Source organism: Daldinia caldariorum (assembly GCF_022478825.1).
Source record: "Daldinia caldariorum strain CBS 122874 unplaced genomic scaffold F4812scaffold_2, whole genome shotgun sequence".
NCBI classification, from domain to species: Eukaryota; Fungi; Ascomycota; class Sordariomycetes; order Xylariales; family Hypoxylaceae; genus Daldinia; species Daldinia caldariorum.
The window spans coordinates 264,316-292,127 of record NW_025953038.1 but is presented as its reverse complement, the minus strand read 5'-3'; the positions used below and the strand labels follow the sequence as shown (position 1 = coordinate 292,127).

Sequence of the window (27,812 nt, the reverse complement as noted above, 5' to 3'; positions counted from 1 at the left end):
GCCCCCCGCCCCCCCCCCGCCCCGCGCCCCCCCCGCGGCCCCCCCCCCCCCCCCCCCCCCCCCCCCCCCCCCCCCCCCAGGGGAAGCTTCAGGGACAATAGAAGCTCAACAAGCTCTATTAGATGCTTGCTGGCTCTGGGACGGGCTGAAAGTAAAAGAGGAGGAGGTAGGACTCCGTATCACATACAGCTGGCACCTGCGTTCTTGGGGCGCCTAGGCGGTGACTGGCCGCTGTCGCTGCCACCAGGGCTTGTAGTTGTTGTTGTCGTTCGCAAGCTGGACGTGTTCGTGTTCGCGTTCGTGTTCCGCATCAAGTTTGTTGCGGCGGCGGCACGCGCCGATGATAATCGCCAATTTACCGGCGAGGGCTCGGCCGATTCCACCTCGCTGCTGTCCCGGAAACGGAGCCGGTTCTGGCTGGTCATTGTGGTAGTGGGTATGGTAGTAGGACTTAAAACCGGCTCCTCCTTCTCTACCGGTTCCGGGTTTCGGACAGGCCGCGTAGCTGCCCGTCGCGGTTCTGCGATATCCGACTCTACGGGCGATACCGGAGAGGTTGGCGAAACGGGCGAAATGGGCTCTGGCGGAGGCGCCGGTGATACTGTGACTGGTGCGCTCGGTACTGTTGGCGTTGGCGTTGGCGTCTCTCTGGGAAGCGACGGTGCGGGGGAGAGGATAGGACTAAGGAGAGCTTTCTGATCCTCTTCTTTGGCTTTTTCTTTCCCTTTACTGTTGTTGCTGCCTACTCTAATAAGCCGCACACTTGTTGCGCTCTTGATGCTATTATCCTTCTGCAGCCTGAAGCTCGCGGGCGAAACACCGTACACATCGCCGCTGACAGACACCCCGCCGTCGTTATTGCTATTGCTACTGCTGTACGCGCTCTTCGCAAAGCCGATCTCGCCTGGGATCTCCTCGTTGGTCTTCTTCCGCAGGAACGGACTCAGGCCCAAGTCCGGAAGCTTGAACTTGTCCATCGGGTAGCCGGTCCCGCCGCCAAAGGGCGTAAAACGCGGGGTCCCTATCGTCCCGCGTACCGCGATCGGCTTCTCGTACTTGTCGTACTGGCTCTCGTTGTGGTTTACTGCTGCTGCGGCTAGCGGCTGCCGCTCGCGTCTTCTCTTCCGTCGGTAGCGCACAACGAAGTACGAAGCTATGGCTGTCAATATAGCCGTGCCGACCACCGACACAGTCACTATGATGGCGAGGTTGGTGCCTGAAATCGAGTCGGATTGTACTTGCGATACGGCAGGATTCACATCGGTCTATTGTGCCATGTCAGCTTAAAAAAATACCTAATAATAGTATGTATGCATGTGTGTATGTCGGCGAAAGCGAACGAGATAAGAGCCTACCCTGACGCCGCTTGCACCGGCCCTCGCCTCCTGGATTTTGCTTGCGGCTATGTTGACCGCGCTCGCCGCGCTCGAGCTTGCCTCTGCCCGCGCGGCGCTGATCATGCTGCTGGCGCTGCTCTGGACGCTAGCCAAGTTGGACGAGATCCGGCTGCTCATGCTCGCCAGCGACCGCGCGAGGTCGTCGCTCGCGCGCGCGCTCGCCGCGGAGACGGCGCTGGCGGCCGACGACTGCGTCTGCGCCAGCTGCCGGCTGGCCTCGTCGGCGCTCTGGCTGGCGGCCCGGACCGCCTGGTCGGCCGACTGCTGCACGGACTGCGCGGATTGCGACGCGAGGCTCATGGCTGAGGAGGCGCTGGACGATACGGATGATATCGCGCGGGTCGCGGATTCCGACAGCGATCGGAGCTGTTGGGAGAGCGCTTGGATTTGGCCATCGTCTTGGCGTTTCTGCGGCGGCGGTGGCGGTGGTGGTGTAGGTTGAGGTATTATCAAAGCCGGAGCTGCCTGCTCTTTGGGACTTCTTCTCCTCTGTGTGGCTTCTGGTATCTCTTCTATTATAAGTCTCTTAATTTCCTTATCCTCTTCGACAACGGCACGGTAGAAGCAATTCTTTCTGAATAATGATTCTTCTCCTCGTGGCACTCGAGCCACTCGATGTGATGTTAACTCCACATGTCCCCTAGCATGCTCGTTAGCCCATATCCCTATCGTGCCCAGCGCGATGAGTAGAGAGCACCGCAAGAGCCCGCTCTGCAGCATTGTTCACGAGTCCATAACGAGTGACTTGGACTAGTGCCTGTCGCTAAAACAATGTCATGGAGACGGAAAACCAATGCGAAAGAAGAGAGAGAGAGAGAGAAGAAGAACGGACGAAGTTGAAACCAAGGGCAAGGTCAAGGTCAAAGCACATATGACAGACAGCCTCTGGTAGCTAACAGCTCCGTCGTCCCCATCGTCCCCGTCTTTGTTCGTCTGAGCCTCCTACTCAGCTGCTAGGATTCCATCTTGCTAGGTTAATAACAGCGATAACTACCTAAGGTTTCATGCGAACAGCGGTTACCGAGCTGTTGGCGTTGAGTCCAGATGGAGGAGATGCGTGTGATGGAGCCCCCCTTGCAGGAACACTGGACCTGGAGCCAGGGTATGTGTGATCGCCTTGGTCAACCCAGTAAGTCTTCAAAGTAGCTTTTGGTCACATGTATGATCTACAATGAGAAACCACCAGAGACGATATCGACCAGATAAAATCTAGGATGTAGTATAGGTATAGGTATAAATCGCATTGATTTCATATTCGAGTTAGGCAAGCCGACGACATTTGCGCATCCGTGAGTGTAATATGTATTAGAAGTATTGCTTAGGATGTGTCTTATTGCCCAAACCCGAGCTCGGTAATAAGGTGACATTCCCGACGTTGAAGATCTGTTTGCGGTTGCGGTTTTGTTACTTGACTTTTTCCTACGTCGAATGAAATGTATCGAGAGTAAACAAATGTATGTATGATTGAACTTTGAACTTGATTACGGTTCTTGATCTTGATACCATCACCGATTATCCGAATCTCGCCCCGCCACCATATCATATGCAATATCTTAGTAGGTTAGGTACCTATGCGAGTGATATCTCCTAAGCCTAGCTTATTCAAGATTTTGTCACGTCGATAACGTGCTCGCATGCGAGTGGCACAGACGTTTGGAGATGCCTGCAGGGTATGCCCGGGCGTAACTGAAACGTATAAGTCGTCTCTTTGTCATCGGATGGCAGACACCCGAAGAGGTTCGGCAACAATTCCACCGCTCGCCTAGAGAAAGAACCAGGTAGTATAGGAAGCCAACCGGAAAGGTTCCTTTAGGAAGACGCGCGGAAGAGGACAAATGCACCTAAGTGAGCGACTCTCATGGGTTTCGACTTCGATGTGTAGATACTATTGTGTAGGTAGATGATAGACATGTGCTAACATCGACGAAAACTTGCCTGTCCACATAGACCTCTTCTCCTGTCTATGTGTCACTTTAATATTAAGTACTAAAGAATATTTAAGGTACCCAACGACCTGCTAGGTTAGGGTCATGACCAGGGATATCTATTAAATTCTTTTTTCTTTTTCGATTGAACCATGTTCGTTTTCAAGACGTACATGACAGCCAGTTGCTCTGTTCGCTAAGTCTCAACATCAAAATCCTCTCCAGGCCTGACCCAGAAGAATACCTATGTAATACATTCATCCATCCCATCCATTCATCCAGCAGCACTTCTCGGACTGAGGCCAATCTCCAAGCCATCAAAACACCTATGTAAATGCCAGTGTGTCCCGTTGGTATAGTTAATGGCCCATAGAATATCCGAATCTAGGTAATATCCTTGTGCTCCTTAAACGCCTATAACAAACAACATGTATGCCGCTACTCTCCCCTTCGATCGTCGCGGCGTCGGGTTTGGTACCTGCATCGAAACGTTTGATTTTCGTCAATACATCATCGCGTGTTCTCTCATGCCCTGGAAAATGACGTCCGCCATTGCTGGGAAAAGCGTTCCGCCTCTTTAGCACAGCTATGATCTCCGACATTAGAACAGTGGGCGAATACGACTGCGATATCGCCATCCTTGTACTGCTCCCCGTGACCGTTATTGTTGTAGGCGTTTATTATATGCTGAGGAACAATGACCAACTTTGACAAAATCGTTGGATGCCATTGGACGATATGTTCCTAGTGAGAGTTAGCACTCCTCTAATCCCGTCGAGAGGGAGTTTGGATACAATGGCGACTTACCAAGGCATGTGTTTCCGCCTTTTGGAAGTTGTAGCTTCGATATAACGGGTCAAACCAAGTGTCGAGGAAGAATTTGGCCCACTCGCCGTTTTTGATCACGAAACTGGTCGAAGACAGGCCTTCTTTATCCTGCGTAAGAACGAACTCGACATCATTTCCTTTCAGGTGGGAAAATGTCTTGATAATGCTGTCTGGGGGGACAACAGGAATATCCTTAAGCATGGTGGTTTCGAGTTTGCTGGCGCCCATGACGTAGTCTTCCACCTTCAGATGCGGATTCATAATAAGCGCGTTCTGATCGAGAAACCACATGTATTTACAATCGGGGTATTTGGTCATCGCATGGCGCATTGCTACAACCTTTGCCCAAGACGCAGGGGATCCCATGAGGTTGTAGTCGCTCGCTTTGGCGAGTAGTGTACCATACCCTATTCGACGATTAGACAACAGCCAGGGAATAACCAGACTATTCTGGAACCTCACCATGTTTCTCCGCATATTGCATTCTATTTTCCTTAATATTATTGATATACACTGAGTTGTCAATCTTATCATCGAACACGGTTACCAGCACAACTGGAGGCTTGCCGGATATCTTGCGATGCCCTGCGTGTTTCGAGCCACCGGAAAATACCCATATCAACCCGATAATTATTAGGGCAAAGAAAGCGATCGGCTTAAGTTGACTCCTCCTTATTCTCGGTATTCGGGTGGAACGAGGTAGGTAAGGTGGTGGGTTCGAACTTTTTCGAGGAGGATAAGCGTAATGCATCGTCAAGATCAATAGGGAGGGTATAGAGATATGTATATCCCTCTCCCGGAACTGCTGAAGAAAGGAAGGTAAAGTTAAGGTAGTCGAGTGGCTTGGAGATTCAAAGGGAATAATTAGGAACGGCGCGTTATGTCTCGTTTACGTCTCGTCTTCTGTACCCGATTGTGCGATTCGGCGTGATACGATATAATGGTTGCGGATGATATGACGACAGATCAATTCACGCAATCCAAACAATTATACCCTTTCGGCTACCTAGGAAAATAGGAAAATAGGTAAATAAGTAAATAGCGAGCGATTGAGCCAAAAGGCGGGCAATTTCGCCCAAATGAGTAGACGTGAGGGACGTGGCCGCTCTGGCGCAATCGGAGCCGAGACTCGAGAGAAGTGATGAAGGGGTGAATTACAAAATTAAAACAAATAAAAAAGAGAGAGAGAGACGAGATAACGACAAGGTGCTGGAAATTATTAACCTAGGGATTTTCGCAATTTGGATAGGCAATGGGGTTCCCGTCGCATCAGGCTAACTTTTAGATGTTATCAATTTCAAGCTTAATTTAGCTATTATTTTACGCATACATAGTAGAGTAGCCGCTGTAATTCTGACATGTCGCAAAAAAACCATGTTGCAACTCAGCTCATCGCCAGATTGCATTTGTCCGACTTTTTTTTGGCTGCACTTTTTTTAATTCAACTTTAGCGTAGTACCTTAGGTATTGTTACCTGTAATTGGAACGGCCTGGAACCCCTGTTTTTTTGGGGATTGGATAAAGCTGAGCTAAGCCTGGGATTAGCGTCCCTTGTGTGCTTACCTAACATAAAGCCTTGCAATTGTACTACCTACCTTGTACGATTTAGATATAGTACAGACGTACTCGTAGATAATGCTTCATCTCCATAGTACAAATGCAATCTGGCAGCATACACAAATTACTTAGGTAAATAAATGCACACTTATCATCAAACAGTGAATTGCGATGGAAATACTTAGGTAGAAAGAAACCCCATTGAAGAATTAGAATAAAATGTATCGGAAATAGCCAGGTCACCCCTTTATATAAACAAGACCAGAGATGGAATAAAAAAGGGTAAACCGCATCGACACGACTCAAAAAGAGCCAACGACGCGAGGCTGATTTTACGACGTCCTCGAACAAAAACTGCATGCGGGTAAAAGCAAGACGCTCGACCCATCAGATTGAAACAAGGTATCAATCTCTGCACACAGACTAGTTGACAGGATACGGGAGAGCGTTCTTCGAGGCAACTTAAGAGTGTGCATTGCGTGTATGAAAAACACGTTTGGTTCAGCTTCTTCTTTTTTTCCCTTCTGGTGAAAGTTTTAGTGAGCATATCACGTGACTTCATATCATGTGATATGGCCTGGCTCCACATTCATACACTGAAATACTATCACAATAAGACGGTGCTTAGACCAGGGCATCGCAATCATTACGACGAGTTCAAGCCAAGACGACTAGGTTAGATGGGTATAGGACGAATTTTGCAAAGGTGAATCAAGTCTTCGACCTAGGTTCGTAGAAGCATTATCACGTCATTTCTAACCCTGTGGAAACGAATCCATCATGAAACTATAGAATATCCGTTGCCGCATGACATTAGATAGTTGAACATATCTTGTCGGGAATGACTTCGTACTAGTAAATCATTATATTTGTCTACTTTTATGAAGACGAGTTGAAGAGATCGTTTCTAGTTCATCCCTAGCTTAGACTAATCTTCGTCATCACTGTCGTCAGAGCTATTGTCATTATTGTCGCGTTGGACATTTAGGATCCTCTGACTTGCCCGGTCAAGAGTTTTCTCGGTCCACTTTCGTGTGGCTTTCCACACCGTCTAAAATACCTGTCAGTAGAAGCTTAACGCGCCATTAAAACTTGCGACTTACATATAAGAATGTGAATACACCGATGAGGACGAGAGCTAAGTTGATACTTTCCATGCGCTCACGCCCAGTTCCAGCTCGACGACCACCTCCTCCGCCTATTATACCGCTGGTCCGTAAATTCCACCATTGCCACGGACTCATAACAAGGAATGCCTTGACGAACCCAAGCAAGCCTAGCGAGAAAAGCCCTTTGATAAAGTGACCAAACCAGCCCGATTCTTCATACAGCAGATCAAGGTCGTCGTCTAGACTGATATGACCAGTTGTGACCGACTCTGCTATAGTACCAACAGGATCAAGCCATAAATTGAGGATAGGGTCGGCTATAAACCCAAGCAGAAATATCGTAACGAGGAGGATGAGGATAGTGAGGCCTAGAGCTACGAGCGGGCTCCGGAGCCGTTGGGCCCACGTTAAACGTCCCATCCTATACTGGTAACGACATCGATCACACCTCCAAGCATTAGGGTTCTCGTTCATCCAGAGCTTCAAGCAACCTTCGTGGACGTATTTAACGCTGCCCTTACAGAGACATGGGTTGATAAGTCGGTCTCCATCCTCAGAGATGTAGTGCCTTTTCGGACGTCGATTACGAAGACCATCTAAGAAACCGGCTTCTTCATACGTCGCCTCTACTTCATCATGGCAAATCCAGCACATCCGAACATGCTTTCTTGACTCGTTGCGATTCGGAGCTGATTGTGATTCGGGTTGTGATCGGGGCCGCCGAGAATAATCGCTGCCAGTGGCAGTTCCGAACGACGATTGAGTGTCCATTGGTAGGTTGCAGGGGCAGTATCGGTAAGGTAAGCGATTTAGAGGTATCGGGTTGTTCGGTATGTCGTACTGAGATTAAAGAAAACGGAAAACAATGGAAGGAGACGGGAAACTAGTAAGCTACTATGGTTCGCAGTAACTTATGATACGTACGGCTAGGGTCAAGGTTCAAAAGGAAATAGAAAGGTAGGTCAATAGAGTGTCCTACTCAGATTCTCACTGTTATAATATACTGCAAATTCGAATAGAATCTGGAAGGATAGAATCGAGTACCATTGTTTGACGTATGTACGGATACAAAGGGCGTAGTAAGCCGAATAAAGGGTATTGATATGATACTGATGAAAAAGATCCTCGGGTACGAAAGGAGGCTGCAGTTAGGTACTAAAATGGAGGGCTGTGCTGTTGCATGTCGTTTGCATGTACGCCCGGTGGTGTGCAGGTGTTGGATTGTCAACCGTAACAACTGTTTGTTTTTTTTTTTTCCTTTTTTTTCCTCCGTCAAGTCAAATATTTAATGCTCCAGCTCTTCTTTCCGGGCACCAGTCTCGGAATCAGCATGCGGCATAGCTAAATCAAGCCAGCGTGTCATAGGAAGTTTGCAACCCAACTTCGGATGGTTGTGGTTATAAGGTAACTTTACCTCAAGTTTCGTTCTAGAAATTTCAACTTCATTTGGTGCATAGGTAATCGGAATTCAATTCAATTACTTAATTCAATTAAAGTTGAGAGCTCGATCTTCGGAGCCCAAATATTCCGACTTGAGTGTTCCGGGCCATCCCCCGTCGGGCATTTCATACAAACAAAAGCTCCCATTTGCTGTGCTGTTCGATTAGGTAAGGTTAGGGAGGTTAGGTACGGTGCGGGTTGCCCTGAAGCACTTCAGCACTTTAGCAAGTGCTAGGGACTAGGTAGGCTGATAGGTACCATTGTACCTACCTCTTAGGTTAGGTACTTCTATTGAACCTGAACTCTGACGCGCAAACCCGCGATGCCTAGCAATCAACTGTACCTAGCTCCCCACACACAGCTCAAGGTTCCTGTAGCCTCATCCATCTAATCCACCCATACCAGCTTTACACCACCATCACTACCACCGACGACACCACCAACACCACCGTGGATTTTCTAGTAATTCCCTCTCACATCGACCTTTCCCATATCGCCTTTCAATCATGGCCGACCGTTATTCCTTTTCCTTAACGACTTTCTCCCCAAGGTAAACACCCTTCTAATAAATATATCTATGTAACTTGCGACTGTTAACTAACTCCCAACAGCGGGAAACTAGTCCAGATTGGTATGCTATATATCCTACACGGCGCATGTTCACGGGTGCTTGGACTCCGAAGTAGTCTACGCTATGGTAGTGTTCACGACAATAACTAACGATACCGCTGGCTAGAGTATGCTCTGAACGCAGTTAACCAAGGTGTCACGGCCCTGGGCATCAAAGGTAAGAATTGAGGTCGTTTGAAGCGCCGATATGCACATTCGCTGACTATTGCAAGCGACAAATGGCATCGTCCTAGCGACCGAGAAGAAATCCTCTTCGCCTCTTGCCGACCCCTCCTCCTTGTCCAAGGTCAGCTTAATCACTCCCAACATCGGCATGGTCTACTCGGGCATGGGCCCGGATTACAGAGTGCTGGTAGACAAGGCACGCAAAGTTTCCCACACCGGATATAAGAGAATTTACAACGAGTACCCTCCCACCAGAATATTAGTGCAGGACGTTGCGCGAGTGATGCAAGAAGCTACGCAGTCTGGTGGTGTTCGACCATACGGTGTCAGTCTGCTCATTGCCGGATGGGATGAGGGTATTCTACCCGACGAGGAGTCTGCCGTCGAAGGCGAATTTGAAGGCGAGAAGAAGCCTTCGGGAAAGACCGGCGGAATTCTAAAGGGCGGCCCCATGCTTTACCAGGTTGATCCCTCTGGAAGTTATTTCCCTTGGAAGGCCACTGCCATCGGCAAGAGCGCAACGACGGCCAAGACGTTCTTGGAGAAGAGATACACAGAAGGTCTAGAGTTGGAAGATGCTGTACACATTGCGCTTCTAACTTTGAAAGAAACCATCGAGGGCGAGATGAACGGAGAGACCATCGAGATAGGTAAGTTATGACGAAGGTACCTAACCTAATTCAGGGGATATTACTAACCATTAGAAGGTATCGTTGGACCTCCCGCTGATCACCTACTCGGAGTGGAGGGTGTTCATGGCGCAACTGGTCCACGTTTCAGGAAGCTCACCCCGCAAGAAATTGAGGACTACCTAACAAATCTGTGAGCACCATCATTTCTGGAATTGGCAGGAGTTTGCGTGTATCATAGAGCAGCATAGAGAGTCCAATTATGGCAGAGTCAAGGGATTCAATACTTAGCCAATATGAATGAGGTGCTTCGCCCTGCTTCTACACCGCAGACTACTTGTCCCGCTTCTAAACGCAACGGGACCCTCGTCCACGAATATACTTTGCTATCTGGTAAACCTAGCTGACCGTTGCCGTTATCACCAATGACATATACATGGCCTTCCGAGCTAAGTACAATTACATGTGATTCCCCAACCCCGCAATCGAATATATCGCTTTCTTCTACTAGCACAGGTGTCGGGCTACTTGATATATCTTCAAGGACCGATTCCTGCCCTGGGCGGCCACCCCATGCGTAGAGATCGTGCCCTTCCGTCAGCGCAAGAACCAAATATCCAGCTGCGCTTATCTTTTTTATCTTGCCTGTTGGCAAGTCCTCAAGCTCTTCTACAAGGCCAGGCCTTTCGGCTGGGCTGATGTGCGATATTAGCTTTATTACCTCAAGAAAAAAAAAGATAAGGATCTCTCTACCTTGAGGGCGTTACTGGTCTTCCAAGACAAGCGCTATACCGCTCGTCGCCCCATGTCCAGACATGGCCGCCGTGCGATAAAGCCACGAAGCCCGTTTCGTATGCTGCTAGTTGTGCAATATTTCCCAACCCAGAAAACGACTGTTGTTCACGTGTACCAGTAGATGAATATTGACGGATGGTGCCATGGCCGTCATATTCTTTAGACAACTGTTTTGTTAGTGATGTTCAGGGGGTTATCTTCTACAGTCCAATAACAACGTGCCTGCTACGGTGCCATTCCAAGCTACGGCAGCCGTGGATGAGAGAAGCTTCTCTTTAAGCCTTTCCGAAATATCCTCCATGAAGCCTGCATTCCGTATACCGGCGGATGCCGTTTTGACTTATTTGCATTAGTTAGTATATGGGAGCGCTTAAGCTTGTGTAAGAGAACGCTGACCGAAGGTGCACGATAGCAGAGAGCATGGACATCCGATGAAATCGTCTTTTAGGATGGATTGGAATGAACTGAGATCGCGAGGTTCGTCGGAATTATCATTATCTCGCTTATTGTCGAACTGTAGTTGACGCCAGGCATTGAAACCGGTAGCGAAGAGTTCCATTATTGCATGTATAAATCGTGTAAGTTGCAACGTGTGAATAGAAGAGATACGCACATGTAGGCACCTAGTACAGGTATTGCATGTTTTGTCTCAGTTGGGTACTTACATACCTGTAACCTTAAGTATACCTAAGCTTATAAGTGCAAATGATTGGACGATAAGACAATCCATCTAGCGGGAGAAGACAGTGTGAATAAGGATATTTCTTTTTGCGCACTTTACGTCTTCACCAATTACAATGTTTACAATACCTAAAGTAGTGTTACTTTACAAGCTGCAACTTCGCAACCTGCGCAACACAACATATGCGTCCCTCCTCTCAAAGCGCGGTAGCCTTGCCGACTCGGAGCTCGTGATGCTAGGCAGCAATATCTGACGTCTCTGCCCGACGCATGAAATTGACGTGTCGTATACAAGCAAACAAAAATATATCAATTTACAAATTTTTTTTTTTTGCAAACGATGCTAGACTTTGCAACCTATATCTGGGCAGGAAGCTTCCGAGTAACAAGCGAACGATACCAAGCGGCGGTATACGATAAACTCTCAACGAGATTAAGTTTAATTCAATTGCGTATTTTTCACAACGCTAAATGGCTCAACCTGAGGTAGTGTCATCGGTATGTTCCGTAGACTTAATCACAGACAATCTTAGTGATAGCGATGACGATACTGTGGTCTCGAAGAGCCACATGAAACCTCAACTCGCAATTACCGAAGAGTTGGAGGCGATTGCTGGTACTATCGATATTAAGGATGAGGTTCAAGCTAAGGACTCGGGCGTTATCCATGCCCGTGAATACCAGCTTGAGATGTTCGAGGAAAGCCTCAAACGTAACATTATTGTTGCAGTAGGTAGATACCGTCGTTATATCTGCTGCGCGTCTTAGACTTACTTACCTATTTCCCTAGATGGACACAGGAACTGGAAAAACTCAGGTGTACGTATATAGAATACCATCACTGCACTTGAGACCCATGTCGTACCTATCATGTGGCATGGTCTAAAGCTGACTCCATGTCTTACGCCGTTTGGTATACATACTTACCATGTTCCAGGGCCGTTCTCAGAATCCAAGCAGAACTGGAAAAGTCTGCCCCTGATAAAGCCAGTATAGTCGCCTCGTCACTAGTTTGTATATATAGCTGACTTTGATAGCTTGTCTGGTTTTTGACCCCTACCGTCTCTCTATGCGAGCAGCAAGCTCGCGTGCTCAGGACCCAGATTCCAGCTGTGCAGACCAAGATTCTCGTTGGCACAGACGGCCCAGAGACCTGGTCCAACGTTCGTATATGGGATGACTATCTAAGGAATGTTCGGATAGTCGTTTCGACTTATCAAGTTCTCCTGGACGCCGTCAACCATGCATTCGTGCGTATGAATCGGCTTTCTCTAATCGTTTTCGACGAAGGTTAGTAGCTAGGCGCTACCCCCCCTTCTTTATTTATTTAACAGTAAAGCATTGATCTAATGCAAACAGCCCACAACTGTCGCGGTAAACACGCCGGTGCTAAAATCATGGACCGATACCGTGATAGTAAAAACGCTGGCCTGCCAATTCCGTCGATACTCGGTCTTACGGCGAGTCCGATCGTAAGTTCAAAGCTCGACACTCTAGAAAAAATAGAGCAGACGCTGGATGCCGTTTGTAAGAGCCCAAGCATCCATCGAGATGAGCTCTTGTCTGTCGTAAAGCGACCAACTATGACCCATGTTTTCTATACTCAGCCGGATGAGGACGACTTTCCTCTAACTAATACCATGAAAAGTTTGGCTGGTGTATACTACAGCCTGGATATAAACGAGGATCCATATATTGTTCGACTGCGGAGGGACAAGAGGGAGCGAAGTCAGGTGGAGCTTGAGAAAGCTCTTAGAAACAAAGATACGTACGTCTTTAGCCAGATGCAATCCCTTTGGCGGAAAAGTGTCACGATCCACAGAGAACTCGGAAACTGGGCTGCAGATTACTTCATTTCCACCTCCATCGCCCAGTTTCTAAAGCTGATGAAGGAAAATGATTTGTTTTTCCAGGGGTGGGATACCCAGGAGAAACAATACCTTGCGAATGCGTTGAAAAATGTCAAAGCATCAACACCGCCACCATTCGAGTACGGTATGTCTAATAATATATCGGACAAGGTCGCAGCACTTATTCGGGAACTATCTCATGCGGACGATGGAACTATCGGCATCGTATTTGTTCGTGAGATCGCCACAGTAACTATGCTGTCACATATCCTATCAATTCATCCGTTAGTAAAAGATCGCTTTCGGGTCGGTACTATGATTGGTACGAGCAATCACTTCAGCCAAAAGCGAGACGTCGGTGTCCCAAATAAAACCGAATACACTCAAAATCTCAAGGATTTCCAAGATGGGAAGCTCGACCTTCTCATAGCTACGAGTGTCCTCGAAGAGGGTATCGATGTCCCGGCTTGCAACATGGTCATTTGCTTCGACACACCAGCTAACCTCAAGACCTTTATCCAGAGACGTGGCAGAGCTCGGATGAGAGATTCAAAATTGATTCTGTTAGCAAGCCAAATCACAACCCAGGTCGAACAGTGGATGGCGCTTGAAGAGGAAATGAAGAGACGCTACGAAGAAGATATAAGAACTGCGCAACTCGAAGAAATGGAAGAACCTGCGGTCGAGTCTTTCTATATACCAGAGACTGGAGCCCATCTCGACTTCGATCAAGCGAAGTCACACTTGGAACACTTTTGCAGGAAGCTTTCGGTGCACCAGTACGCTGATACGCGGCCATACTATATCTTCAAGCGAACACCTAGCCCGCTTGGGGAGGCACCGCAAGTATCGGCAACAGTAGTCCTACCGATGTCGTTACCGCCGGAGCTTCGGCGGGTGGAGAGTACAGGCCTCTGGTTCACTGAGAAAAATGCCAGCAAAGACGCCGCCTTTATAGCTTATAAGGCTATCTACGATGCTGGTTTCCTTAATAATAACCTCATGCCACTTCAAACCGAGTTCAAAGAGGAAATCGAGTCAAGGGACTCAATAATAGAAGCAAGCGAGCAATGGGATCCCTGGACACAGATCGCACGTGTTTGGGGTAACAGTGAGGAGTTTTACCAGCGCAGGTTACGTTTGGTGAACCAGCATGGCAGCGTATTGTGTGAAATTGACGCGACATTGCCAGTACCCTTCCCAAGCTTATCAAATATCAATATCTTCTGGGACAAGTACAGCCATTGGAAGATCGAATTGGGTCCGACTAAGGTTGTACCCGCCGAAGCCCTCCAAGCAGATCAAAGTACAGCATTACTAGACCTAGCATTTCGGCATCGTAAGTGGGAATCTAGAGACAATGCACGACCGGTCCTGCACCTTCGATCCCCAACACAGGATATCCCATTAGGTGAGCTTGTGGGCCAGAAGAGTGTTGAAGAGAGTGTTGAAGAGTCTTGTCTTGATGGCACAAGACTGATACGTGTCGGCGGAGCTCTCTATTCATACAAAGAGTTATTGCCTCGTCTTGATCCGGACTTAATAGTAAGGGAGCAATATATGAATGAACCAGTTGATATCCCTTGGCTGGTGGTGGATACGTGGATTAAACGAAAAGACTTTCTTCACGACTTTCCCGGAAAGCCTTCAACAGCTTCTTCGAAACCAACTCACAGAATTTATCCTACGCGCGTTTGCCGGGTGGATGGGATTCATGTATCCTATGTTCACTTTGGCATGCTCATTCCTTCGATCGTACACATGATAGAGATTTACTTGATTGCTACCGAATTATGCAATACCGTACTGAAAGACGTTGGTTTCTCCGACATCTCGCTAGTCATTACTGCTATTAGTGCACCGTCGGCCCGAGAAGGGACGAACTACGAAAGGTTTGAGTTTCTTGGCGACTCACTCCTGAAAATGCTTACCACTGTTACTATAGCTGCTAATAGTACGTCGCTCTATCCTGTACTAGATATAAAACTGCGTTGATGCTAATCTTTTACAGAACGACATTACACAGAAGGGTATCTCGACGCTATGAAAGCGAGCAAAGTGTCCAATGGCAGGTTGTGCCGTTCAGCGACAGAGACCGGTTTAGATAAGTTCATTCTCACAAAGGAGTTCACGGGTTCGAAGTGGAAACCTCTCTATGCAGAGGACATGGTTGCAGCAGATGCAAGTATGAGTAGCAAACGAGAAATGTCGACGAAAACACTTGCAGATGCGGTGGAGGCCTTGATTGGAGCTGCGTACCTGGACGGTGGGATAGACAAAGCGCTCGCCTGTATCCGGGTATTCGTCCCTGAGGTAGAATGGCGCAGTTGGGATTCAGCTCGCGATGAGCTGTCTAGCCAGACTACTATGGGCACGTTTCTTCCACCCCCTTTGGCTCCCCTGGAAGAGCTGATAGGGTATTCCTTCCGTAACAAGAACTTACTTATTGAAGCTGCTACACATTCTTCCTTCGGATACATGAATTCGACGGGGAACTGTATGGAGCGCCTTGAATTTATTGGCGACTCCATCCTGGACACTGTGGTTGTTGACGCCATATGGGATTTCGAACGCGAGATGAACCAGTATGAAATGCATATTAATCGTATGGCTTGTATCAACGGACATCTCCTGGGCTTCCTATGCATGGAGTGGAGCGTGGAGCAGGAGACTACGATTATCTCGGAAGACACATCTACTATCGAGACAAAAACTAAAATTCCATTCTGGAAATTCATGTGCCACTCGTCGCTGGAAATGAGCATTGTTCAGCGAGACGCAGAGGAGAGATACGAAAAGGAGCGGGAGGCTATTCTTGAGGCTATCGATCACGGGAAGGAATATCCCTGGGTACAGCTCTACCACCTCCATATCCCGAAGTTCTTCTCGGATTTCTTCGAGAGCGTGATTGGCGCCGTGTGGGTAGACTCGGGGTCACTGGACGTGTGCAGGCACGTCGTCGAGAGGACGGGCGTGCTATCGTATCTCCGGCGCATACTGGAGGAAAAAGTCGACGTTATAAGCCCGAAAAACCATCTCGGCCACGAAGTTGGTATGCTTCCAAAGCGCACGCAAGCCAAGTACCTGACAGAGGCGCGTAAACTTTCGAACGGGGATAGGGAACTGACCTGCAAGGTGGTGGTTGGCGACGAGGTTCTTGCAGAGGTCGAAGACGGGGTCACTACCGAGGAGGTGCAGACGAGGGCAGCATACGTGGCGTATAAGATCCTCAGGGAGCGTAGAGAGGCTAGGAAAGTGCAAGAGGAGGAACAAGGCGGAGTGGATGCTTTGATTGATGAGGAGATGAGTGATTGGCCCCAAGATGATGACGAACGAACGAATGAATGAACGAACGAATGAATAAGCAATTTTCAGCTAGTTAGCGATAGCGATGCACTATGGTCCATCAAGTTAAATACTAGAATGCGTTGACTTATGAATCTCCTATGATGAACGAGCTTACTTTGGTAGGACGTGTTTATACGTGAGCACCGATGTTGTACACAGGCAAGGTTTAATATAGCGGCAGAGAATTAAGCGTACCTAACTACTTTAGCTGCGATGTACAAAGTATGCCTCGTGCAAAAGAGATGATATCAGAAGAATTCATAAGAATTCCTAAGCTACCTCCTTTTAATGGTATCTCTTATCACTCAAACGACCAATTGCACTAACTATTTGGATAGTAAGCTTTGATTTGCCCCTATTCCGCCCTGGGCATACTAATAACTCCTTTTGCAATGCGTTGCCAAACTGCCGACGGATTAATTGCAAACTTGCGCCCCTGAAACCTGCCAAATGCCTTGCTTTGCCTTGCCTTGCCAAATCATTTTCTCATCCATCCATGCATCCATCCTATTGTAACACCGCGGTAGACAGACCACCATAATAGGTACCGAAAAAGAAAACTTGTAATGTTAGGTTAGGTATCTAAGGGACGTAGTCCAAGTCCTTGGCGTCGTCGGCATAGTGCTCTTGGATGCCTTCGAAGGCTATGTTGATCTGCTCGTGATCGATGAGGTCTTCTTCATCAACTTCGTATTCACCGTCGGAGTTGACGTAGCGACGGCCAGTGTAGTCTTCAGCGGGAGCGGCGTTGTCATCGTCGTCATCGTCATCAAGGATTTCGATAACTTCATTGCCTTGCTCGTTGTAGGTCACGGTGTAGTGGGCTGAGTGGGGAGGGAGGAGCATCTCGTCGTCTTCGTCGTCGCCATCGTCTTCGTCTTCTTCTTCTTCTTCGTCCTCTGACTCCTCCATCGTAGAGTCCGACTCTCGGTTCGAGTGCTCCGACTCAGAGGGGTTGCCGAAGAATGATATTGGCGAGGCGGCGCCCGAGGGGTCGGCCATCAAGGGTGCCGGCGTCGGCGCGAAGTTGTGGTGGACCGGCGATGAGTCGCCGGTTCCGGGGCCGTGGAAGCGGAACATGGCCTGCACTTCCTCACTCGCCTCCTCCACGACAGGCACCTGCACGGCGGGCTTGATTCTTTTGCTGACCAGTTTTTCTGCGAGGAAAAGGATTGGTTAGTTAGTTAGTTCAGTTGATTAGTTGGTAAGAGAGGTGGCGATGAGAGATGGGCGACGTTGGGACTGCAATGTGAGCATGGACTGACTTACCAGAAGAGCGATACAGAAAGAAGTACCAGCCGACGGGTCCTCGTTCCTTAGGGAGGAGGGTGCACTCGGAGTGCATAGGGGTGCTGATCATCCGGACCGGCTCCGTGTATCTTTGAGTCAAGATGTTAGCTAACTTCTAGATACTTCATCCAACCTAAACTCTCTCCGAAGTTGGGACCTTTCACGATAATAGCATAACAATAATAGGGATGAGGGACGAATGAACGAATCTATCTTACTTGGTTCGATGAGTGAGGTCCAATTTATCAAACGCGTCCTGCAAGACTCGGCTATCAGGAGGGTTCTTGTCTTGAGGAAGCGGATACTGATTAGCCGGCTGTCCTTCGAGGCCGCGGCAGACTCGGACCTCGATGACGCCTATATCGTCGATCTGGTCGAGGTCCGAGATGTAGGAGTCGGGGCCGTCAAGGTCCATGGCATCGCCATCGACTTGTGTTTGGTTAGTCTTTTACCCTTGGCAGTTAAGTTCGTATTACTACTACATGGGGATCATAGAACTTACCACCCGCGAGTCTGGCGAAGCGAAAGGACTGCTTAGCGAAGTTACCAAGGTCGTCTTTGGTGATACGGTAGTTGATAAGGCGGTCCCAGTCGCCGCTTTCGCCCCCAAGCTGCCAGCAGTATTCGCTCTTGACCCAGTTGCCGTCGATGTAAAGAGAGAAGTAGAGGCAGTGGTCCTCGAAGTCCCAGTCGTAATCCTCGCTGACCTTGAGAGAGATGAGGAACGTGCCGTCGTCGACGCACTCGATGAACTTCATAGATGTGTTCGCCGGGCTGACGGACATATCGTCTTCGTCGGTCACGTCGTATATGCCCCAGGCTTCGTACTCGGTCGCCGCTTCGCCGTTGACACGGACGGTAACCTCGACCTCGGGAATTACCGAGAGGACTGCCATTGCGAATGGATGAGTTGCTTAACTTGTCTTGCCTAGAGATGAGCTTAAGGGTATTGATGTGTCTGTCACAGTGATATGGCAGTGATATGATAAAGCTATCACAATACAGCAAGTGAGTAGAGATAGAGAGAGATAGAAAGAGAGGGCAGCGATAGTGCCTAGGAGGAGAAAAGGGAACGGGGGAGAGGGAAGCAGACTGTCTTGACACTACTTCGTAGGAGAGGTAGAGAGCAGAATGTGGGAAGAAGAATTAATGGAATTGAGGCACAATTAAATAGTTTGTAGAGTAAGAGGGATCAGGTAGCAGCCCGCGTGGGTTGGGAGTTCGTAGCAGTCACAACAGCTCTCAGATCGGTAGGTACCTGGCACTAACACGGAGGAGAATGTTTATGTAGACTACCTCTCCTATGTATTTGGACCAGCTCTACACACTTCCAAACCCGGTCTTTACGTTGAGGCTAATCTAGAAATTTACAGTCTTGTCATACGGAGTTACAATATTCAATATATTAGTTTTCTAGTCTTCTATACACTTATACTGAGGATGATGATATGCCATCAGCTGCTTGTAGGTACTTAGGGGTAAGGGGTTTTGAAGGTATACCGGTACGGTACCGATACCGATAGCATATTTCGTTGCTAGGCATTTACGCCGATAAGGATAGAGATATGAGGCCCGATAGATTAGGTAGGTACCTCATTGTCTGCTGTAAGTTGTAGTGTTGAGGCGTTGCGCGGCAGGAGCAGAAGGTACGACCCGTTTGATTGGTCGATTTAGTAAGGTAAGTACGGCCAGGTACGGCAGGAACGGGGAGGTACGTACTTAGATACGGATCCGTACCTACCTCTTAATGGGGAAAGAACGTAAGAGGCCACTGCAGGTGCGTGTTTGCTCGGTCAGTACGTATCAGTCGTACCTACCTGTCTACGTCCCTCCCCTAACTCCTAGGTACTTAGGTACCTCTAACCATTTTATTTTCGGCACCAAGTTTTACCATAACCGACATCTGCCTGAGCTTAGGTGAGCCTGCAGGGGGTCAGTTTGAATGCATGGATGTATCCACGTACCGCTGATCTAACCTTGAATCTCACTTGAATCTACCTTGACCAAGTACTTGATCCAATACTGAACAGCCATTGACGCATCATTTACACCTACCATCCCTGAGGTTCGGCTCTGTTAACCGCATTCCTGTCCAAAACTTGTCGCGACTTCGTGAATTGCTTTTTCTTTTCCATTCTGCCAACTTAATTGATTTTACTGTTTACTTCCAATTCAATCAGAGACCTATTTTGCTCAATGCTTTCAGTTTAATATAATAGATCCGACGTTACGAAGTACCATATTAACTCCTTCTAACACCAATTCGTTGTTCGTTGTTCGTCGTGAGCTCGAGCTTCCTCTCTGCTTCACTCTGTCCATCTTACCATTTTCAATATTGTTGTTCCCTTTTCTCCCCTCCGGAGCTTGTGATAATCTAGCTCTTCTACTCCTTAGAGCTACCCGCCTTTCATTCTTAGTCATATGACGACGACAATGCCGTCCTTTACATGAATTCTCTCCTCCAATTGGAAGGAGTGCCATCATGCCGCCTGAAGGAGGATCAAGTAATATTCGAGTATTTATAACCTGGGATGACCAGACTGTTTTCGCTGGCGAGGATATCAAGTGCCATATAACTTTCAAGAATATCGCTCCTGGTCCGAACCAGCCGCCATCGACCCAACAGCAACAGACACAGTATACCCTTACCGATCGATCGAGACAACCGTCCCCTCTACTAAGTCCGAGATCGAAGCCCAATAATGGATTGACACCTCCCACGCCCACGAGGGGACACCGTTCTACTCTATCCCTCACCGTTCCCTCAAACAGTTCGCGATTAAGAGGACCACCACAACAGTGGACCCCTCCACAGCAACAACCCCCACCCCAACAACCTGGCCACGCCCACAAACGATCTCTCTCTATCGTGTCGATAGGATCGGCTGCTACGATAGAAGAACAGTCACACGGGAATATATCTCCAGCGCGACAGCAGAGGCCTGCCCGTGGCCATGGACGGTCTGCTAGTTTGCAGATATCACCGAGGGGAGGGCTGATGAACGGTCCGCAGTCAGCCGCATTGCCGAGGCGACCCTTTGGTTCCGAATCTTCGCCTGTATTCAATCACTCATTCCCCCCGTTGAAATATGGCTTCAGTCGCACGTCGGGGGTTTCGACTGTGCCAAACACGCCCGGTGTTATGGGTTCACATCTACCTAAGAGGAGCCCGGGCATAATTCCAGATTTTAAATTTCCGTTGGCACCCTCGCCGAAGCCCCTAGATGCCGGTTCTATTTCGCCCACTACGCAACCGGTGGATTACTTGACGGCACCGTTATCAGCGCCAAGCGGAGGTGTAAGCCTCCCCTTGCGCTCAAAAGATCCAATACCTACCATTACCGAACAAGCCGCCCCAGTGGCGCGGATATTATCTACGACGAGCATTGCTGGTGGAACTCCTAGGAGTAGTGGCGAGTTCTATTCACTCAGCAACAACTCGTCTGAGACGCTGGCATCGGAGTATGTAACGCAACCGTTATATCTCGGAAGGAGACCTGCTCACATACGGCGGCCCTCCGCTTTATCGAATGTCAGCAATGCGCGGCTTCCAGAATCGCTAATGATGGGCTTTGCTCAAGTTCAGGGTTCCTTCACTCTCGACGGATCGCTTATTAACTTGGGGCCCTTCGAGGCGGTTAAGCGAAAGGCTGTCCTAGGGGGGCAGGGAGGTGGTGTTATTGGCATCGAGAACTCTAGAAGGGGTAGCGGTGGACTACTAAATGGGTTTGGTTGGAGTAGTTTGGGAAGCTCTATCGGGGAGCTTTTGGGCGGTGGAGAGCTTAGCAGCATTAAGCAGATGCGAGGTGTTGTAAGCTCCAAATCCATCCCGCTGCTATCGACGCCACAATCGATCTTGTTCGTAGATTTACAGCTTGCTCCTGGAGAGAGCAAGACCTACGAATATACGTTCAAACTACCGAAAGGCCTACCCCCAACACACAGGGGGAAGGCGATTAAGATATCATATAGCCTAGTAATAGGTACCCAGAGGCCGGGCGGCACTAGGGAACAGCAGGTACGATCAGTCGAGATCCCTTTTCGCGTTCTCGGCAGTGTCAATAGTCATGGCGAGATTCTTGGTCATGATCTACTTAACCCGTACATTATCCTTCGCGACTTGGCCAAAGTGCAGCCACTTGACCAAGCCCCTATTCATTCGAATAAGACCAGGCCTCGGCATCCGGAGTCAACGTACGATGGATTTCTCCACTATGTCGACGAACTCCTGGATCGGCCTCAACGAGGCCTCGGCCTTTTGTCCCCAACTGCTACGGCCCCTCAATCTCGTCGTGCTTCCGCTTATGAAGACTCGGCTACGGCAAAAGATGCGATAGACCTTGCTATCCTTCGATCAAACCTCTCTGAATCTGGTCAGAGCAGCAATCGCTTTGAAATAGCTCGGAACGGTCGGCGCGTAGGCGTCGTGATGCTTGCGCGCCCCGCGTACAAGCTTGGCGAGTCGGTTAGTATGGCGATTGACTTCACCGGAGCTGAGATTCCTTGCTATGCTATACATGCGGCCCTCGAAACCGCAGAGCGCGTCGAACCAACACTGGCTATGCGCAGTGAGGCTAGCGTGCACAGAGTTACCCGTAAAGTATACGGCAGCTCGAGCGAAGCGACATTGTTCGCACGACGCTTTGTCTTCAATCCTACGATCCCCATCGGCGCGACCCCCGAGTTCGTCACCAGCGGTCTGAGCCTGGAGTGGAAGATACGAATAGAGTTTGTCGTTCCCTCGTCAAGCAAAGACCGGGACATAGATTTCGCGGAGGGCGACGGCCCGCACCCTTTACTCGAAGAAATCTCGCGTGACGACCGTGGTGGTCTCGTGCTCGTCGCCGCGGAGACACTGGATTGCGAGAGCTTCGAAGTCGCTGTTCCACTGAGGGTCTACGGCGCTGTGTGTAATGGCCTCGAGCGGCTGGAAAGGGACCAGTCGGAGGAAGGACTCGCGGTATAGTGTAATTTGCTACCTGCATCACTTGCTAACTGCATTGAGACGACGAAAAATGAAAACAAAAGGCGGCACTGGGGTCATGTCACATGTATAGGTACACACTACGCGCATGTCGGCTATCTTTCTTTCTATCTATCTAGGTGTCTAGTGTATGGATTAGAAAAAGCAGTTAAAAGCAAGGCAAGCAAGCAAGATGAACGAAAATAATGAAAGGGAGCAGCGGGATGAAGGGAGGGGAGGCAACGTAACGCAACGCAACATGATGAGCTGGAAATAATTTCAGGAATAGCAAGGACGAGGACGAGGACGAGGATGACACGGAGAAGAGAAGAACAAGAAAGATGAACCGCCTATTCTTATACGCCTTTTGCTTTTTTTCGAAGGACACCTCTGTCCAGATCTAGGCCTAGGTCCAGGTCCGAGTTGGATAAAATAGATGTGATGAAGTTACGCGGTATCGAGTAGAGACGGGTACGAAAAAGAGAAGAGGATCAACAGGAGAAGAAGGAGGAGGAGGAGGAGGAGAAGGAAGGGGGCGAGTAAATAGGTAGGAGCGTACCTAAGGTACCTATAGCCTATTGTCGGTTCTGCTTGCTGATGGAAGGTAATCGATATGGAAAGCCCCCTTGTTGAAAAACTACATGTATTTGTATTATATTAACTATGCCATACCATACCGATAACTTCTATATCGAACAGCGCGTCGTTGTTGTATATTGGTGGATTTTCATGGTCTTCTGTTCGTCTTCCGTGGCCTCTACTTACTTCCTACCATGATATGACTGGTAGGGATGGAGTGAACGTTCAAGTTCAATTCCACCAAGCTTCGTATAGATGGAAAAGAAGACTACAATTAGTGTATACCTTTGGAGGTACCTAGGCATTTAAAATTCAATTGATGCGTCTAAACAAAGCAACTTCATCTCTCAAGCGCGAAAACCATACCTAGTAGCTCTCTCTTCCCCTTCCCTTCCCCTCCCGAGTGCGTAGCCGCTATGCTATGCTATGCCTTATAAACTCCCGCATTGTCTTTTTCTCCTGCAAAGTGGTATCATGTTGGGCAAAGTCATTTTATGGGACTCGATAGGCAGGTAGAGAAACAGCAACAAACAAAAAAAAAAGAGTCCTCTCTTGATATCCCTATAGCGCCGCGCCGTCCCAGAATATCCATCCCCCCCCTTGGATGTTCTCCCGCAAAAATGAACGAACAAGACCTAACGCCTTTAGTCTCTGAAGACCACATTCTTTCGCAATCATTACACCCCCTGATGCTACGGAGTTTCCGATGCCGAAACAAAACTAATACACATAGTAAATAAACGTCTCGATTATGCCGAGCCGGCACTGGATTCCCCCCCAGACGAACCGGGTCGCTTTCCCGGTAAAATTCCTGGCGAGTCCGGCTCCTGGTCCGACGATCCCCTATAGCCGATTCGAAGCTTTTCGTCTAATAGAGCGACCAAGCGCTCCGAGTATTGGTCTAGGAGGCCGCTAAGCATAGTGTCGCTTAGGGCCTGGCTCCGCGTAGCTCTTTCGCCCAAAGCGACAGAGGTAAGGCGAAGCTCTTGATCTAATTCAGCTAACACCTCCTGGCTAATGGGATCTGTCGAAGCTAATTTCCGTCGGTAGGTGCGGAGTGCCCGGCACGTCTGTTCGGTAGCCATAGTGAGGGATCCGAAACCTCTCAAGTTATTGTTGCTCTTCGTTTTCGTAGAGTTGAGTGTTGGTAAAGATGGTTGTCTCTTTACCCTGGCCCTTGGGCTCGATGGAGGGCTACCACCCCGACTCTCCGCAGACGCTCGCCTGCTTGGAGTATCACTAGAAATTGCTAGTGTAGGACACGTCGGAGGTATAGCAGCGGGCGTTTTAGATGACGGTGTAGCAACCATGCTGTGCATGGATCTCTTCTTGTTGAGAGTTCTTGGAGGAGATCGTCGCCCCGCCGCCGAGGGTGAGGATCGCTGAAATTCCGCAAGTTCGGCTTTGGAGAGAACACGCCGAAGAGTAGGTCGAGAAACAACAGAGTTGTCTTTTGTCAGAGACAGTTCGCGAGCGGCACCCCAAGCTGGATCTTGTAGGTCCATTTCCCAAATCATGAGAGTACCATCGGATCCTACACTTACTACTTTAAGCTTGCCGTTCTCCTCTTCGACCAAAGTCACACCGTTTATGGCCTCGGTATGTCCCCATTCCCGGTCCAGGAAGGCTCCTGTTTGGGCGTCATAAATCCTGATCGACTTATCTGTATTTGAAACGCCTACAACGAATGTAGGCTCTTTATCGAAAGCCGGCCGAGCAGTAAGCGAATCCAAAACAACCGACTCAGTGCCGCCCTCATCAGTACATTTAAATGAGTTCACAAGCTTCCCGTTCTCTAAGTCGAATAGACTCATGGTCCGATCTAGTAAGGAGACAAGCAATGATTTCTCGTCCGCGCCCATGGTCATAGATGACGGAGAAGCCTTCAAAGGTAGAGTTTTGGAAGAGATGGCCGCCATGACATCCGGCTCGCCATCTTTCTCTACGAGTTCGTGGACTTGTAAAGTCCTGTCCAGAGAACAGGTAATCACTTTATCAGCTGACGGAACGAGTACCTGGACAACTCTAGTAGCGAATTCCAAGGTCTGAAAATGTTTAAACTCTCCAGTAGCTGTCCTGTGGAACAACTGCGCCGTACGATCACGACCACAGGTTGCAATGACGAATTTGGAATGGTCCTCGAATGTAGTGATAAACTGGCATTCTGAAGCGTGGGCTTTCATAGTTGACACACAATTCAGAGTTGCGAACTCGATGATCTTAACAATCCCGAGCTTGTCGCCGGTGATAAAGTACTTGCCACCCTCCGTGGCTCGTACTAGATTCAACTGATTGACAAAATCAGGCTCATCTTCGAAATTGGCCTCTTCAAGTGGAACCTGAAAAGAGCATATGATTCTACCTTCGACATCCCATAATATGACTTGCCCGGATGCCGACCAACTGAAGAAATCAGCCTCCAGTCCAACTGGACGACGAAGAGCCTCGACACCCAAGATGGACTCTCGGTGTCCTGGAATTGGTATAGGGGGATTTTCCAGGTCTAGAGTATCTGGATCTTTATTAAGGCCCCAGATATGAATAGAGCGCTTGGCGTCAACTGTTACCATATTGTCATTCAGAAATCCCATCGCAAAAAGGCCGTCAAAAGAGCCAATGTTCGTGCGAAGAGCATTCTGATCACATTTCATGAAAGCTGCCAAGTCGATAGTGGCCAGGTTTCCCGACTTACCGCCCAGGTAAGCAACATCTCCACGGATAGTAACGCAGGTAGTCACAAATCCACTTTCGAGGACATTGGTCAACCTCATCTGCTTATCCGTGTCATCAAAGAGGCATACATCGCCCGTCTCCGAGCAGAGGATAGCCTTTGTATCGTCGATGGCGGCGCCAGAAGCAAACGTCGCTTCTATCATATCATTAAGTATAACGTTCCGACCGTGTAATGTTTTCTGATGCTGTTGATTGGCCGAATTCGAATCTCCGGTGAACTTTTGCTTTATAGGAGCCAGTGATTGGCTCTCGTCAATCTTCCACACCTTTACATGACGTACGCCAAAAGTAATCAGATTATTGCCCACCCATACCATGCCACGGATATAAGATGTGCATCTGTTCTGCTGAAACAGCTGCGCAGCGCCAGTTTTCGTGTCAATCTTCCAGATGTAGATGAAACCGTCGTGTGCAGTTCCCAGAGAAGCGAGATACTTGGAATCGGGGGACCAAGCAACGGCCTTAACCCCATATGCATGCTCGCTGATGGAGACGAGTGGAGTATCGGACGAGTTATCTTCCAAGTTGAAGATGAGAACACGGGGAGCGTAGCCAGTTTCGCCAACAGCTAGGAACCTCCCCTCTTTGCTGAGAGCTAAACACGTTGCAGCCTTGATCCGCTCTCGGCTGGTCCACGTCTTCGATGGCGTGGGGGATTCGGTCCAATCAAGCGAGTTATATGTCGATTCCCGCAAAGAGGCCCTATTCCGGCTGTCGTTCGCCTTTGGAGTTTGGTTCGGTGTCGATGGGGAGTAGGGAAGCGGAGATGTGCTGTAAACTGGAACTGCAGAAGGGCGGGCTCGGTAGAAACGCTGGGTATATTCTGCCCCGTCGACATCGACTACAACTACAGCTCCTCCGGCGATGTATGCAAATGATGAATGTACGGTATCGAAACCTGTAGGTGCGGCACAGGTAGTACCGACAACTCGCTTCAGAGAGAGGCGAGGATCTATCGAGGTTTTGTTGCGATGAGGTGATCGAACAGGGTGTGGAATAAAAGGCGAATTTGACGGGGTCAATTTCAACCGATTTGAAGGAGTGGATGCCATCTTCTTGCCATTGGTTTTGTTCCCAGAGCAAATGCTATATAGGGCTAACAATAAGTTCGGCTGAGAGAACCGGCGTCTTCTTTCTTTCAAGTAATATTGATAGTACTGGAAATTTCTATGCGGTGAGGTGTCATGGGGGAGGGTCTTTGTGGATAAGAAGAAAAAAATATGAGATGGCGCAGATAACTAACAGCACATAGATGTTTTACCTAGACTAAAACAGAGACAATAGCAAGGAGTGAGAAAATAAAAAAGTGTTTCTAGGTATTGTTCCTTGGTAGGACGGGGCAGATAAGGGATATATATGAGAAAACCTGAGGGCCTCAAGGGGGGAAGCTGAGATGGAGGGAAAGTAGAAAGGGTCAAGGGTCAAATGCTATAAAACAATGTCAATTGGAAGCTACACACAACGAATCATTATCATTGATGACTTACAGTGACGTGAAAAGAAAAGAGAAAAGAGAAAAAAGCAAAAAATAAAAATAATAAAAATAAAAATAAAAATAAAAGCTAATGGAAGCCTTTAGGGCTGCATTAAGCTGATATGGAAAGATGGAGATGGTAACAAAGCCAACGAAGAGCGGTTATTCCGTATTAGCGTGTATATTATGTGCCCTATTAGATCCGACAACCTGGCACCTGTTGTATTAAATATGTGTATAGTAGTCAAGTCAAGAATGACCGTGAGACAATGACACCATTGATGCAAGGTCGGTTCTTTCAGAGCAAAGTCGCACCTCTCGCACCTCTCGCACCTCTCGCGATTGGGAAATATTGAGGTGTGAAGGTGAGAATTTCGGGTCTTGCCTTGGGTAGGTAACAAAGTGGAAACCCAACCCCC

The 27,812-nt window shown here is 48.6% G+C and overlaps 9 protein-coding genes across 9 annotated transcripts in view; 3 read left to right on the top strand and 6 right to left on the bottom strand.

Annotated features, from left to right (window-relative positions):
• The window catches only part of F4812DRAFT_165071 (uncharacterized protein), a 2,921-nt gene extending 581 nt beyond the window's left edge, over positions 1 to 2,340 (bottom strand). Inside the window, exons 1-2 of the mRNA XM_047929866.1 lie at positions 1,356 to 2,340; positions 188 to 1,265 (exon numbers count right to left, since the gene is read on the bottom strand). Coding sequence (XP_047793383.1) covers positions 188 to 1,265; positions 1,356 to 2,117 — 1,840 coding nt within the window. The 5' untranslated portion in view covers positions 2,118 to 2,340. The remainder of the gene's footprint in view (positions 1 to 187; positions 1,266 to 1,355) is intronic.
• A 1,403-nt stretch (positions 2,341 to 3,743) lies between these two features.
• F4812DRAFT_165043 (glycosyltransferase family 34 protein) lies at positions 3,744 to 5,295 on the bottom strand. The gene is made up of 3 exons (XM_047929865.1): positions 4,613 to 5,295; positions 4,130 to 4,557; positions 3,744 to 4,066 (listed from the first exon to the last, which is right to left on the bottom strand). Exons 1-3 carry the CDS (start codon positions 4,899 to 4,901, stop codon positions 3,848 to 3,850), a joined length of 936 nt encoding a protein of 311 aa, XP_047793382.1. The 5' UTR covers positions 4,902 to 5,295; the 3' UTR covers positions 3,744 to 3,847.
• A 934-nt stretch (positions 5,296 to 6,229) lies between these two features.
• On the bottom strand, positions 6,230 to 7,753 carry F4812DRAFT_164969 (uncharacterized protein). Its single transcript, XM_047929863.1, has 2 exons — positions 6,811 to 7,753; positions 6,230 to 6,758 (listed from the first exon to the last, which is right to left on the bottom strand). Exons 1-2 carry the CDS (start codon positions 7,585 to 7,587, stop codon positions 6,636 to 6,638), a joined length of 900 nt encoding a protein of 299 aa, XP_047793381.1. The 5' UTR covers positions 7,588 to 7,753; the 3' UTR covers positions 6,230 to 6,635.
• Positions 7,754 to 8,434: 681 nt separating this feature from the next.
• Positions 8,435 to 9,991, top strand: F4812DRAFT_165035 (proteasome A-type and B-type). The gene is made up of 5 exons (XM_047929864.1): positions 8,435 to 8,806; positions 8,868 to 8,938; positions 8,993 to 9,043; positions 9,099 to 9,701; positions 9,759 to 9,991. The coding sequence occupies exons 1-5, from the start codon at positions 8,763 to 8,765 to the stop codon at positions 9,875 to 9,877; spliced, it is 888 nt and encodes a 295-aa protein (XP_047793380.1). The 5' UTR covers positions 8,435 to 8,762; the 3' UTR covers positions 9,878 to 9,991.
• On the bottom strand, positions 9,837 to 11,281 carry F4812DRAFT_164955 (RCC1/BLIP-II). The gene is made up of 4 exons (XM_047929862.1): positions 10,872 to 11,281; positions 10,698 to 10,814; positions 10,434 to 10,632; positions 9,837 to 10,375 (listed from the first exon to the last, which is right to left on the bottom strand). The coding sequence occupies exons 1-4, from the start codon at positions 11,032 to 11,034 to the stop codon at positions 9,961 to 9,963; spliced, it is 894 nt and encodes a 297-aa protein (XP_047793379.1). The 5' UTR covers positions 11,035 to 11,281; the 3' UTR covers positions 9,837 to 9,960.
• Positions 11,282 to 11,600: 319 nt separating this feature from the next.
• On the top strand, positions 11,601 to 16,410 carry F4812DRAFT_164917 (uncharacterized protein). The gene is made up of 6 exons (XM_047929861.1): positions 11,601 to 11,885; positions 11,947 to 11,975; positions 12,094 to 12,146; positions 12,194 to 12,446; positions 12,516 to 14,960; positions 15,018 to 16,410. The coding sequence occupies exons 1-6, from the start codon at positions 11,791 to 11,793 to the stop codon at positions 16,352 to 16,354; spliced, it is 4,212 nt and encodes a 1,403-aa protein (XP_047793378.1). The 5' UTR covers positions 11,601 to 11,790; the 3' UTR covers positions 16,355 to 16,410.
• A 526-nt stretch (positions 16,411 to 16,936) lies between these two features.
• F4812DRAFT_467264 (uncharacterized protein) lies at positions 16,937 to 18,540 on the bottom strand (the record flags this gene model as incomplete). The annotated part of the gene is made up of 4 exons (XM_047938631.1): positions 16,937 to 17,511; positions 17,624 to 17,733; positions 17,863 to 18,073; positions 18,147 to 18,540. 4 exons carry the CDS (start codon positions 18,538 to 18,540, stop codon positions 16,937 to 16,939), a joined length of 1,290 nt encoding a protein of 429 aa, XP_047793377.1.
• A 1,109-nt stretch (positions 18,541 to 19,649) lies between these two features.
• F4812DRAFT_164869 (Rgp1-domain-containing protein) lies at positions 19,650 to 23,272 on the top strand. The gene has a single exon (XM_047929860.1). The coding sequence runs from the start codon at positions 20,127 to 20,129 to the stop codon at positions 22,608 to 22,610; it is 2,484 nt and encodes an 827-aa protein (XP_047793376.1). The 5' UTR covers positions 19,650 to 20,126; the 3' UTR covers positions 22,611 to 23,272.
• A 207-nt stretch (positions 23,273 to 23,479) lies between these two features.
• Positions 23,480 to 27,442, bottom strand: F4812DRAFT_412599 (WD repeat-containing protein). The gene has a single exon (XM_047932718.1). It carries the CDS (start codon positions 26,969 to 26,971, stop codon positions 23,936 to 23,938), a length of 3,036 nt encoding a protein of 1,011 aa, XP_047793375.1. The 5' UTR covers positions 26,972 to 27,442; the 3' UTR covers positions 23,480 to 23,935.
• Positions 27,443 to 27,812: the final 370 nt, after the last annotated feature.